We start from the raw sequence: 13,891 nt of genomic DNA, 5'->3' as shown, positions 1-13,891 counted from the left end.
TGTGTGTGTGTGTGTGTGTGTGTGTGTGTGTGTGTGTATTTTTAAATCCTAGTTTCATGCTTTTATTTGAAAGACTTTTTAAATTATGTTGAAATATTTTGGTATTTATTTCTACCTAATTATGGGAGAGATGAAGACTAAGTCAAGTATTACATTTATGGGCACAACAGGTTTTGCTTTCTTAAGATGAAACAAAGTTAAAACATATTAAACACCTATTTTGCTTACTATGATACATTAGTTCAAAATACTAATTGCATGGAATACAGATTACAAAAACCTATTTAACATTTAATGCTGACCTATGCTTTTTGAAGCTTGACTGGTTAACATAAATTTTCTAAAATTTGCAGTCCATCTATCAACCATTAAAAATCCATATGTTCTATTTTTTATCTTCCTCTTTAATAACAAAGTGCAGGATTAATATCCATCTGGGGTTAATACTTCCCAGACGTGATTCAGATCATCAACTGTTCTAAACCAGTCATTAATTCTTTGAAAGTGTATTATGCCTTGACTGGGGTTGCTTAAATACCTTTTAAGCTCTTTTATAGTCTTTATTTCATAGGTAAGTATCTTTCCCACCCACCTATCAACTTACTTTTAATGTAAAAAAAATTAATGATGAGAAAATGGATTGGATTGCCTAAAATACAAAAATGAGAATAAATATATAAACCATTCTGCCTATACTCAAGACCAATGCTAAATAAGAACTCAGTTCAATTATCACAAGCATTTAGTCTTTTCTTCATAGCTGATTCAGCCCAAAGGTAATATCAAACTGTTTCAGCTCCAGTGAGAGTTGTAATACCAATATCTTATCTAAGATATCTTAACCAATAACTTATATAAAATAATTTGTTACTTGTATATCTATGTAGCTATTCAACCAACTTTTACTGAACATCGGTCAAAGGTCAGTCACTATACTGCCTAATTGATACAGGTGACACATGCAATCCATTCCTTTGAGAGTTCACAATCTGGTAGGAGGCAGACATTTAAATTTTGTGAAATAAATGCTATGATATGTATTGAGTTTTGGGTATCCCAAAAAAAGGAGTTTCCTAAAATTCAACTTTCTGCAGTAATAAGTCTACACAGAAAAGATGGAAAATCTTCTTTGCTTTAAAATCCAACAGGAAAAAAGCCAGAGAAGATAAGGGTTGACAAGAGAACGTTCCATATAAACTCAATAGCATAGTCTTACACGAAAGTAACAGAAAGTTACATAGAAGAAACTACAAAAGTCTCTTTCAAAAAAAAGCTGGAAAATGGGCATGGCTAAAGGGCAGAGAACATCAGAAGGTGAAAAGTGAGAAGCAGCTGTGGGTCATGGGGCAAATGGTAGATAAGGGGAAGAGGGATTAAACAGGAACACGATTTGATCTTCAGTTTTCTGATTAGTCTGGCCACAGGATAAAGGATGGGTTGGAAAGGTTGGTGGAAGGGACTGGAGAAAAACCCAAAGCAAGAGGGTAATTTAAAACATAACCATGCTGATTTGGAGGAGGCGATGAGGAACCAAAGTGATGCGGTAATGAGAGAGAATGATCTGAAAGAGCTTCAAGGAGGTAGAACAACAGGATTTGGAGATTGGAGGTGGGGTTTAAGAATGAGTCAATCACTTAAAATGCAAACAAGATTATAAGAATATCTGGCCGACTACATTTCCTCTAGTTGTTAAGTATTTTACTAATAATCCCTTAGAGTTCATAAGAGAATTTAGCGTTTGTACGTGCTTGCTTTGGATTTAGATGTAGACTCTTTTGTTTATAAATGAAATGGGTTTTTTAAAGTTTATTTATTTATTTTGAGAGAGAGAGAGAGACAGAGACAGAGATAACTTGTATGTGTGTGCATGCAGGTAGGAAGACAGACAGAAAGGGAAAGAATCCCAAACAGGCGCTGTGCTCCGAACAGAGTCCAACATGAGCACAAATCGAACCATAAGACCATGACCTTAGCTGAAATCAAGAGTCGGATGCTTAACTGACTGAGCCACCAGGGGCTCCTAAATGAAACGGTTTATAAATAGCTTGAATTATTCTGGTTAAAACAATTAGAACTTTTTGATAAAACCAGAAACTGAGTTTAAATTATATAATATGGGAGTTATTTTAAAAGAACAACTGTAAACTTCTGTTGGAACTAGGAGACTAGAATTAAAGCTTTCTAAGTAATAGTGTAAAAAATAAAGAGAATAAAGGAAAGATTATGTTATATAAATCAAAGGTAACTGGCTTAAAGTGACCCATACCATTATATATATATAAATATATATAAATATACATATATATGCATGCTTATGGGAAGACACCAACAAGAATATACAATAAAAAACCGCAGAGATACTGGAAAAATGAATTGCATACATACTTATTTTCAGCTGCCCAGAGAATATGAAGCTAATTATATATTCACAGATCAGTAAATACTTCACATCTGATTTCCCAAATCATTACTATCTGCTTTACTCTTACTTCTCTTCCTCACCATAGAATTAGTTTCATCACTACTCAATACATGTTCTTTCAACTGGTAAAAACTAAGGAAGCAATCCACATATTTATTTTGGAGAGGATGCTACTATATAGGAAGGAATAGTCTGATATAGTTCACAGAAAAGTGCCACAAATCACAGTTGCTCAGCATTATGAACAATAGTCCAATTACGGAAAGAGTTCAAATGTCCAACAACTGATGAATGGATAAAGAAGTTGTGGTATGTACACACACACACACACACACACACACAGTAGAATATTACTTAGACATAAAAAAAGAATGAAATCTTGTCATTTTTGTAGTAATGTGGATGGTGCCAGAGACTATTATGCTAAGCAACATAACTCAGTCAGGGACAGACAAATGCCATATGTTTTCACTTATATGTGGAATTTAAGCAACAAAACAAATGAACATAGCAGGGAAAAAAGAAAGGAAAACAAGAAAAAAGACTTAACTACAGAGAACAAACTGAGGGTTGCTGGAGGGGAGGTGGGCAGGGGCATGAGTTAAATGGTGATGACTATTAATGAGGGTACTTGGTATGATGAGCATTGGGTGTGTATGTAAGTGATGAATCACTAAATTCTACACTTGAAACTAATATTACACTGTATGTAAATGAACTGTAATTTAAATAAAAACTTAGAAAAAAAAACAAAAAATATCACAGTGGCTCAGATATTAAATATTTGGAAATTTATGGACTCTAATAAGCTATGCATATTTACTCACCTGTTTCCTCGCATTGCCCACATGCAGGGGAGGTCATTTACCCAAGCACAAGTTGATAAAAGAGGGCCTGTAGCTAGGGTAGTTCATATTCCTGTGTTCTCTTCAAGGAAATTCTACCTTCCATGGATTTTATGTTTCCTGGTTGGCCTTAAAACAGGCTCTGATATATGGAATACAGTGCCTTTCCAAACAGTTTAATTGTAATATAAGACTCTTTTATTACAAAAATCATTTTGCCATTATAAAAATTATTATAGTAATGGAATTACTATGTTCACTTATAGCTTTTATTTAGACATGAATGACCTGAATCACTATTTTCCTAATTGCTTCAGAATAAATTTCCTAATAGTAATACACTGTATTTAACAGATAAGATCACATATCTTGTATCATCTTGGATTATTCAAACCCTAAAGATCATCTAAGTCACAACGTGCAAAAAATACATATATGGTATTTGAAATTAATATTTGACATCTCAGAAACAAAGTTTTCTAACCTCTAATTATCATAACTAATATAAAATACAACTTAATATCCAATAGCAATTTTTTTCTACTAGCATTAAGTTTCTTCTTTTTGTTACAGTGTACTTCACTGTTGAAAAGAAGTTTGATTTTGAGTATTGGTGTGCCTATATCTATGTCCACTACAACTTTGTAACAAAGATCTGACCTACTATGTTTTACAAGTAGCCAAAAAAGAGTGGGAGAAAAAAACTGGGAATATCAAAACTTTCATTTTCTTGCTAAAATTATTACTATGAATAAAAATAAATAGTTAAAATCTTCCAGGTGAGTTGATGGGGTGATTAAAAATCAAGTTGTTTCAGGGCATCTGGGTGGCTCAGTCAGTTAAGCATCTAACTTCAGTTCAGGTCATGATCTCGTGGTTTGTGAGTTCCAGCCCTTCATCAGACTCTGTGCAGACAGCTCAGAGCCTAGAGCCTGCACCCAATTCTGTCTCTCCCCCTGTCTCTGCCCGTCCCCAATTCACTCTCTCTCTCTCTCTCTCTCTCTCTCTCTCTCTAAAAAGTAAATAAACATTAAAAAACTTAAAATCAAGCTCTCTCCATCAACAATAAGTACTTTTTAAATGTTTACGTATTTTGAGGGAGGGAGGGAGGGAGGGAGAGAGAGAGAGAGAGAGAGACAGAGAGAGTGAGAGAGAGAGAACGAGCACAGACAAGAGGCAGAGAGAGAGACAGGGAGAGAGAGAATCCCAAGCCCACTCCAGGCTGTACACGCAGAGCCCGATGCAGGGCTCAATCTCACAGATCATGACCTGGGCTGAAATCAAGAGTCAGACACTTAACCAACTGAGCCATGCAGGCACCCCAACATTAAGTATGTGTAATATTGAATATAAATCAAATAATACCTTATGGACTTATTATTATGAAATGTTACCTTTCAACTATCAGGATTTATTCAGGTATAAGTACTGTTAATAATCAGTATGTGGCTACCCAAACAAGTCATTTATCTTTTCAATTACAGTATCAAAATTAAAAACCACATAGCTATTACATTTTAAGTAGTATCAAATATAATTAATAAAGCTCAAAGGAAACAATATGTCTTTAATCATGAAATTTCTTTTCTATATTATGAAAAGTCTTTTACTTTTCTGGTGAGTACCGGTTACTTTTTATTAGTCAGAATTAATATTGAGCCAGGATGCCCCACTGTGATATACCCACTGCTGGGAAGTATTGAATGGGACCCAATCTGTAATGAATATTACGGATTTTGAATGTCACGTTCAACTACAGGTCTTACTGTATTTTTCTATTTCATCTACAATGTTCTATATTGGCCAAAACCAAACTGTAATAAATAAACTATCAATAAATAAAATTATCAATTGAAAGGAGTAAACCACGAGTATTTCAAGAAAATTTATGTGATTTTTCTTTAACTCTTTTTCAGATTATGAGAACTCAAGAGATATATATTTTTTAATTTCTTCTTTTGTACAAAGTTATTGCATGAACAGTATCCTTCATGTTTCCTTTTTTCTCATTAGCATTACAATAGCATGACTTCTTAAAGACTATCTCCTTCCCAGAAGATTTTCAAAATTAAAATGGGTCTTTCATTTTTGCACTGGGTAAGATTTAGTATTAACCAGTTAGTTATTAGTGATTTACAGCAAAAGGAAAATCCAGGGCATATGCCCTAGACTTAATATTTATGAAAAAAAAATCTCCACTATTCACTAATAACTTCTATATGTTATGTAAAAATTTATATGCAGCATTCTTTCACTGATTACCATAGCACTATTAACTACTTTGTTAATCATCATTTTACTATGTTAGTGTAATACACTGACAGATTAAGGATGGAAGGGACACTTACAGGATAAAGTTCTTAAGATTGTTAAATTATGTAGACATAAAATTTTGACATTTGACACTGAGAGCATAGTGTTAAAATTGCAACCACTGGTTACCAAAATCTTTGATGTATTCATTCTTTTCTAAAACCAAGCTTCAGCATATATACAAGTGTAACTATTCAATTGTACTCTGTTCTCAATATATCAATAATGTCATATTGTCTATATTTTGAACATCCTTTCCTAACAATTTTCTAAGGTGCCTACCTTTCATTTCCAAGGGTCTATGTTATTATCTAAAACAAAAGAAAGCTTTATGAATTTTTGTTTGTTTGCTTAACTGAATCCAGAACATTTTTACTTTTACTTCTATTTACTGGGGGTGAGACATACACTATCTAAATCAGTTAAGAAACTGAAATTCTAAGTTTCCCACAATATGGTTAGCCTATCATCACAGTCTCCTTTTCTCAAAACCCTTCACCCAACCACACAAATTATTCTCAACATTCCTATAACATAATGCACACACATCTGAGAATTCTGTGCCTTTCCTCAAGTTATTCTTTTTGCCTAACAGATGCTTTCCACCCTCTTATCCAGCCCATATGTGATTCCTTCACAGTTTATAAGAAAGAGCTGATGTCACATCCTACTACCATTTTTTCTGACCAGAATTAATCCCTCCTTTTATTATTCTTTCACAAACCATTACTCAAAACTACCTGAAGACACTCTTTGGCCTTCTAATTGTGCAGAATTAGCTCTATACTCCAAGACTCCGCAAGTTATGTAAGCATACTTTTAAGCACCCTAATGGGGTACTTGGCACAAAGAGCATAAAATGAAAAGTTTGTTAAATTGAATTCTGGGGGCGCCTGGGTGGCTCAGCTTGTTAAGTATCCGACTTCAGTTCAGGTCATGATCTCACAGCTTGGGGGTTCGAGCCCCAAGTTGGGCTCTGTGCTGACAGCTCAGAGCCAGGAGTCTGCTGCGGATTCTGTGTCTCCATCTCTCTCTGTCCCTCCCCTGCTCATGCTCTGTCTCTCTCTCTCTCAAAAATAAATAAACATTTAAAAAATTTAAATTGAATCCTGGACACCACATATTTTAAATGTTGGTACAAGTGAGTTAACAAGCAAGCATTTCAGCAAATATATACATTTTTTTTTCATTTTTGCAAGCCTAAAGGTCATTTGCTCAAGACTATTCACTCATCTATCTTCCACATTCTGTAAACAGAGGTGCTTACCTACTACTCAAATAACCAGTAATGGTTGTATTTACAACATTGCAAATGTCTACTCCTGTAACCACATTAGCATGATACTACTGGTGGGATGGCTATTCTAAGTAAAAAGAAAAAAAAATCTATTAAATAACTTATTAAATCACATTATTTTATATAAATAGTATATAATTTCAAAAATATCTCTTAGTTCAAGTCTTTATAGAAAAAAAAATTTATCTGGGATCCTGGGTGGCTCAGTTGGTTAAACATCCAACTCAGATCATCATCTCACAATTCATGGGTTCAAGGCCCATGTTGGGCTCTATACTGACAGCTCAGAGCCCGGAGCCTGCTTTGGATTCTGTGTCTTGCTCTCTTTGCCCCTTTCCCCGCTCACACTTTGTCTCTCTCTATCAAATATAAATAATCATTTTAAAAAAAGAAAAAAAAATGATCAATTAAAATGTTATTCCTAGAAAATACTTCATTTAGAGAAATACCAATTACACTTGATATCATAAAATTACCCAATTTAACATCTAGCTGTCTTTTCTACCTGTGGCATATTTGTAAAATCAACTTAAATAGTCAATTTTAGTGAAAAAAGTCAATTTTAGTTAAAGTGACCATTCATATTAGCATGGCTCAATAAATGTGACAACCTGAAAAAAAGTCATACAATTTCAAATAGATATAATTTTAATATACAGATATAAATGGTAGTTTAAATGTTATAAATTGATTAACAGTTTCTATAGGTTTTTAATTTTTTGACTATTATTGATGTCTAAATGATTTTCACTCTTGCCATCTTTAGTAGCCTTTTTCAAAGTTCTTCATCCTTCTTGATTATTTCCTTACTTGTTTTTACCTATCAAGAGCATTAAGTAAACTCCATTCTTGTCAGTAATATACACCCTTCATTAAAAGAGAAATTGAAGCTATATATGTTCTTTAAAACTTACTTAAGTCATCTATCCATTTTATTGTATCCCTTGATTAATCTGTTTCCTCTAATTCATGCACCTATTATAAACTATGTCCATATACTCTCATTTTCAATTATTCCTACTGCTTTCACTTTCCATATATGCATTATTATTTGAGGGATAATCTAAAAGTAATATAGATCATTCCAACAGTGACATTCCAAGGCAATTGAGTACTCAATTTATGTGTTAATGCCTGAATCCTTGTGTTACCTTTCCCTCTGTAGTTTACACATATTGGTCACTGGTCTTTATATTTACAAGGTAGAATCTTAAAGGAAATAGATTTCCTTTAACAAATAACATATATGTGTTAAAAATTAGGATCTGTTTGGCTTAGAATTTTCACTGCACTAATTCCTAGCTCTGTGACCTTGTAAAGGTTATTTAATGTACTTGAGTCTCAATTTCCGTATGTTTCAATAGAGTAAAATGATTCTTGATTTCTAGGACTCATGTGAATAAACTTCTTTGAACAAAGACTAGCATATGGTAAATGCGTGATAAATGTTAACCATTTCTCCCTTTTCCACCTTATTCTATCATACATATTTTCTACTATTGTCTCCTTCCTCTCCTTTCTCTCTTTCCTCCTGCAAATCCATGGCTGGTGTCCAAAATGTTCATCTCAGTCAAGTACTATGTTTGGCAAGGGGAGAAAAGAAATCTTAATCAATTATGCAAATATCAACATAATTAATCGGCCTTTTATGAAGTTTCCAATGCTCCTCTCTGTTACCAGTGCCATGATAAAGATATAGGCTTTAGTAGAAATAATTTATTTTGAAATAAATCCCATCAGTCACGATTTAGCCTATAACTTGTTGGTATTTTTTGTTCCTTACTCTCTTTAAGAAGAGGTTTCTCCAACTGGGAACCAGAACTCAGATATACCTCATAAGGCTACTATGGAAATAAAATGTAAAATTCTTAGTGCAGTGTCTGCAAATAGAAAACTATGGAGTAAGCATTACTTTTCAGACAATTCTGCCCTTTCTCTTCGAAACTAATAAACTAGATATAGTAGAAAAAAATCTCACTTTCATAACACCTATTACAAGATCATTGTAAGAACAATAGTTCTTTACAGTAAGTTTACTTGTAACTAAGTCCCTGTGTCTCCTCATTACCAGTTTGCTTTGAAACAGCCTGATCAAGACAAATACAATCACGACAGCAGGGGTGTAACTGCTGTTCCTCACAGGATTCTTTGGCTATGACTCCATGAGGTGAGTGATAATATAATCACTAAACTTTTTGTCATTTTTTTTCAACAATGGAAAAATAATTCTCATAAACTTTTTAAGGATTTATACGTTCTTATAAATTACTTTGTACACTGAGAACACAGATATGTATATATCTTGGAGGAGTATTTTAGAAAAAAAATCATTCATTCCTTGAAAGTAACTAATAAATTTAACATGTTTAATACAATCAATAAATATTGATGTTTACTAAAAATATGATGAATGTACAAATATAGTTTCAAAGATATGTTTTCAGGAATAGTTTGATGAGAGCTCTATGAAAATAAAAGGAAAATTTCAAAAAAAAATAAAATCAGTCTATAAAGCAAACAAATCTAAGGAAACATAAAGCCTGCTGAACAAAGACAGAAAAGTTAACTCTTTACAGAAATGTATACTTGAAAATACACATTTAATGAGTATTTATATAAAAAGTCAAATTCAAACAGCAATATTTGAATGATTCTAAAAATAAAACATTTTTCAGTCAACTTCTCCTTTCAAATTTAAATTTGCAGATGTAATGGAAAAAAGAAAACAATGTAAAAGTATCAACTAAGAATCTGATGAATGAGAAAAATACAATTTATAAAAAAAAGGAAGAAAAGCTAACCCAAGTACACCTGAATAACTGTTGACTACCTCTGTTACTATAAATTTTCCTTAATTAGGCAAAATCTAGATAAAAAGCTTCACAAACCACACTTTTATTTTTACTTGAAACAATTTTTTTAATATGGAATTTACTGTCAAATTGGTTTCCATACAACACCCAGTGCTCAACCCAACGGGTGCCCTCCTCAATGCCCATCACCCACTTTCCCCTTCCTCCCACCCCCCATCAACCCTCAGTTTATTCTCAGTTTTTAAGAGTCTCCTATGGGTTGACTCCCTCCCTAACTTTTTTTTTCCTTCCCCTACCCCATGGTCTTCTGTTAAGTTTGTCAGGATCCACATAAGAGTGAAAATTAAAAAAGAAGTAGAAACACATGGCAATGTGAAAACGTGCAAAATATATTAAACCACATAAAAAGTCCATTATAACCACAGCTGAAGTGATATCAGTACTTGAAAAATTAGTTTGTAAATTACACATCTTTAAATTACACATGCCTTTCAAAAGCAACTACTCTCAGGTAACAAAACCTAATCATAATGTTTCTTTTGGTCAAGTTCAAAAACATACGCTGCTTTATTACACTCATATGTTTTAATAAAAAATAAATTGTTAATATCTGTAAAATCCACTTCTTTTATAACAATCTAAAGTTTGTTTATGGACAAATACTCACTGAGGTTACCAAATTTAATAAACCTATATACAAAAAACTCTTATACATAGAATTTTTTTCTATGAAAAAAATATTTATAGGGGAGACAGTCTAATATTATATAAACACTGTATTAAAGAATAATGAAAATTTAAAGAAAAGCAAATATTTGTATACATCATTCTCATTGGTTACCAATTCTAATTGTATTTTAATCTTTTCTAAGAGATTTTAGTTATGTGCTAAAATTCATGGTAACTAGAGCCAAAATTCACTGTTCCTTTAACTATTATAACAAACTCTAAACCTAGTAAGGATGAAAGTTTTAAAAACATAATTAAACTTACCCCATTTAATGGATATGTTTTCCATCCTAGCTCTCCCAGCACAGTTGTTGTATCAAGCAACACAACTGGAATTAAATTAAAAAAAAAAAACTTACATGAATATCTCAAATTGATGAAAAAATGTTATTTAAATCATTAATGTCAACTACCTTTACTATTATTCATTGCATTAGCTTTAATAAATTGCATTACTTACTTTAAAATTAACTATGTATACTAAATTCTAATATATAATATTAATAATAAAATAACATAAAGTAGTTCTAACTCATTTTCAAAATATGTATTTTGTGTTTAACAATGCTAAATAAGGCAGATAACTGAATAACAGAATTAAGTTATTTTTAATAGCTGACTTTTAAAATTGACAAGTGTTGAAGGAGGTAATCAAGAGGATGTGACTGTCAGTTGACCCTCGAGCTGGACTCAGGCAACTGTAGGCTCCTCATCCCCCCTCCTCCCTCCCCTATTCTCAGAATATGAGCTCTGCCTACTGTTCCCATAGTGGGAGGTATTCTAGGGACACAGCCTTGACAGAGTAACATTAGTCATTGCAGAATATTCTTTCAGTACTGTTTAAATCAATTCATTAAACATATGTTTGTAGAACTAAGCTTCAATTATTTAAATTTTATTGTAGAAAATTCTCAAACATATTTTAGAATGTAGAGAAAACAGTAAAATGAACCCTCATGTACTCATCATCCAGATTCAATAATTACCAATTTATAGCCAATCTTACTTCATCCACATGTTTTTATCTAGTCTCTCCCACTGCAGTATTTCTTTGAAGCAAATTCCAGTAACATCCATAAAAATTTAAGTATATATTTCTAAGATAAAGACTCCTCTTTATATAGCTACAGTATCTTAATTCATTACTATAAGTAGTAATTCCTTAATGCCATCAAATATCCAGTGTTTAATATCCCTATTGTCTTAACTTACTTGAATAGAAAAATCAAGCTCTAAATAAGTCCTATTCATTACACTGAGTTGACAATCTACTTTCGTTTTTTTATTTTTTTTTTATTTTTTTTTCAACGTTTATTTATTTTTTTGGGACAGAGAGAGACAGAGTATGAACGGGGGAGGGGCAGAGAGAGAGGGAGACACAGAATCGGAAACAGGCTCCAGGCTCTGAGCCATCAGCCCAGAGCCTGACGCGGGGCTCGAACTCACGGACCGCGAGATCATGACCTGAGCTGAAGTCGGACGCTTAACCAACTGAGCCACCCAGGCGCCCCTACTTTCGTTTTTTAATCTACACTTTATCCCATTAACTTTTTTTGTTAGATTTACTGAGGTATGATTTACTTACAATAAATTTACCCTTTCTAAATGTACATTTCTATGAATTGTGACAAACACCCACATCCATGTAACCACCGCTACAGTCAAGCTATGGAATATTTCCATCACCCCCAAAACTTCCTTTGTTATCCAATATGGCTAATCCCTTCCACAGCCCAGTCCCTGGCAACTACTAATCTAACTTCTGTCCCTATGATTTTGCCTTTTCCAAAATGTCAAATGAATGAAATAGTATAGCATGGGGTCTTTCAAGACTGGTTCTTTCTTGTAGCATAATGCATTTGAGATTCATCTATGTTGCTGTATGTATCAATAGTTCCTTTTTATTGTTGAAAAGTATTCTATTGTATGGAATTCCCTACTTGATGGAAATGTGAGTTATTTCCCGTTGGGGACATTATAAATAAAGCCACTATAAACTTTCATGTACAGGTTTTTATATGACCCTATGCTTTCATTTCCCCATGGTAAATAGGGATTCCTGGGTTTATGGAGAATCCTCATTTTGAAGACACTGTCCAACTGTATTACAAAATGGCTATGACGTTTCAAATTCCCATTAGCAGAATACCAGTTTTCCAGTTGCTTCATATCCTTAGCAGGACTTGGTATTGTCCAGGTCTTTTTTAAGGCATTCCAACAGGTGTATAATGGTATCTCATTGTTGTTTTAATATATTTCCTTAATGCCTGGCCAGTTATCTTTTTCATTACTTGAAATCAAATTTACTGGAAAAAAAAGGTTATTTTGTCCTATATTCTAGATTTTTCTAATTGTAAGATATCATTGAACATGCCCCCCATTCCCTTTGTATTCTTTAAATTGGTAGATATATTTAGTAACTTGATCAGACTGAAGTTCAATTTATTTTTTTTTTTGTGTGTGTGTGTGTGAAATTACTTCATTAGTGATGTTTTGTAATCCTTATACAGAAATCAAGGAAGATATCAATGTTTTACTAGAGTTGTGTCAAAAAGACTTGGGAACCAACCTGGATAGGCTTCTACTGGCCCAAAATGGATAATCTGATCATACACAAGGTTAATGACTATAGGGACTGAAACACTTCAAATATGCTAAAATCCATGCATTCATAATGATAAAATATACCTACTGACAACTTTTATAGAATACTAGGAAACCATTATTTTAAAAACTGGTAACTAATATGAAAACAATAAAACATTTTATTTTTTTTCTTTATTTCTTTATTTTTTATTTGAGAGAGAGTGCATACACACACGTGAGTGGGGGAGAGTGAAAGAGCAGGAGAGAGAATCTTAAGCAGGCTCCATGCTCAGCACACAGCCCCACACAGGGCTTGATCCCATGATCCTGGGACCATGACCTGAGCTGATACCAAGAATTGGACACTCAACCAATTGAGCCACCCAGGCACCCTTATTTTGCTTTTGCTATATAAACTACTTATGAATAAAAAAACAGTTAAAGAAGGAACATTGCTCTTATTGAAGTAGTTCAGTTAATAAATGAAGAAGGAATGGCTGAACTAGGCTATACTGTTTTCTAACTCCTAATGAATTAATAGACTTAGCTAATGGTCACACACACACACACACACACACACACACACACACACATTCTCATACACACACGCAAATACATAAAATGATATTTGATGTCATTTGGGTTCATTCAGTATAACAAAAATAACCTCATTTATTAGAGAAAGAAGCTAAATATATCATTATAATAATATTCAAAGCTGTAAGTTTACCTCATTATCAAATGAAAGTTACTTTCATTTTTGATATACACTATTATAAAGAATTCAGAAGTATTTACTACCAGTATGCACTTTGGGATACACAAAAGTTTAATGTTACTCATCTAGAACATTATTTTTTAATTTTTTTAACGTTTTATTTATTTT

The 13,891-nt window shown here is 32.9% G+C and overlaps 1 protein-coding gene across 7 annotated transcripts in view; it reads right to left on the bottom strand.

Moving 5' to 3' along the window:
• Positions 1-13,891, bottom strand: part of EPHA6 (EPH receptor A6) — an 868,006-nt gene that overhangs the window by 787,271 nt on the left and 66,844 nt on the right. For 6 of the 7 annotated variants that reach the window (XM_045501713.1, XM_045501716.1, XM_045501714.1 and 3 more), the window contains exon 2: positions 10,684-10,748. In XM_045501713.1, the coding sequence (XP_045357669.1) occupies positions 10,684-10,748 (65 nt within the window). Of the gene's footprint in view, positions 1-10,683; positions 10,749-13,891 lie in introns of those variants that run through there. The other variant, XM_045501719.1, reaches the window with a different exon arrangement.

Source organism: Leopardus geoffroyi, chromosome C2, assembly GCF_018350155.1.
Source record: "Leopardus geoffroyi isolate Oge1 chromosome C2, O.geoffroyi_Oge1_pat1.0, whole genome shotgun sequence".
Classification (NCBI taxonomy): domain Eukaryota; kingdom Metazoa; phylum Chordata; class Mammalia; order Carnivora; family Felidae; genus Leopardus; species Leopardus geoffroyi.
Note: the sequence above shows the minus strand (reverse complement) of the source record. Positions and strands in the feature narration are given on the sequence as shown.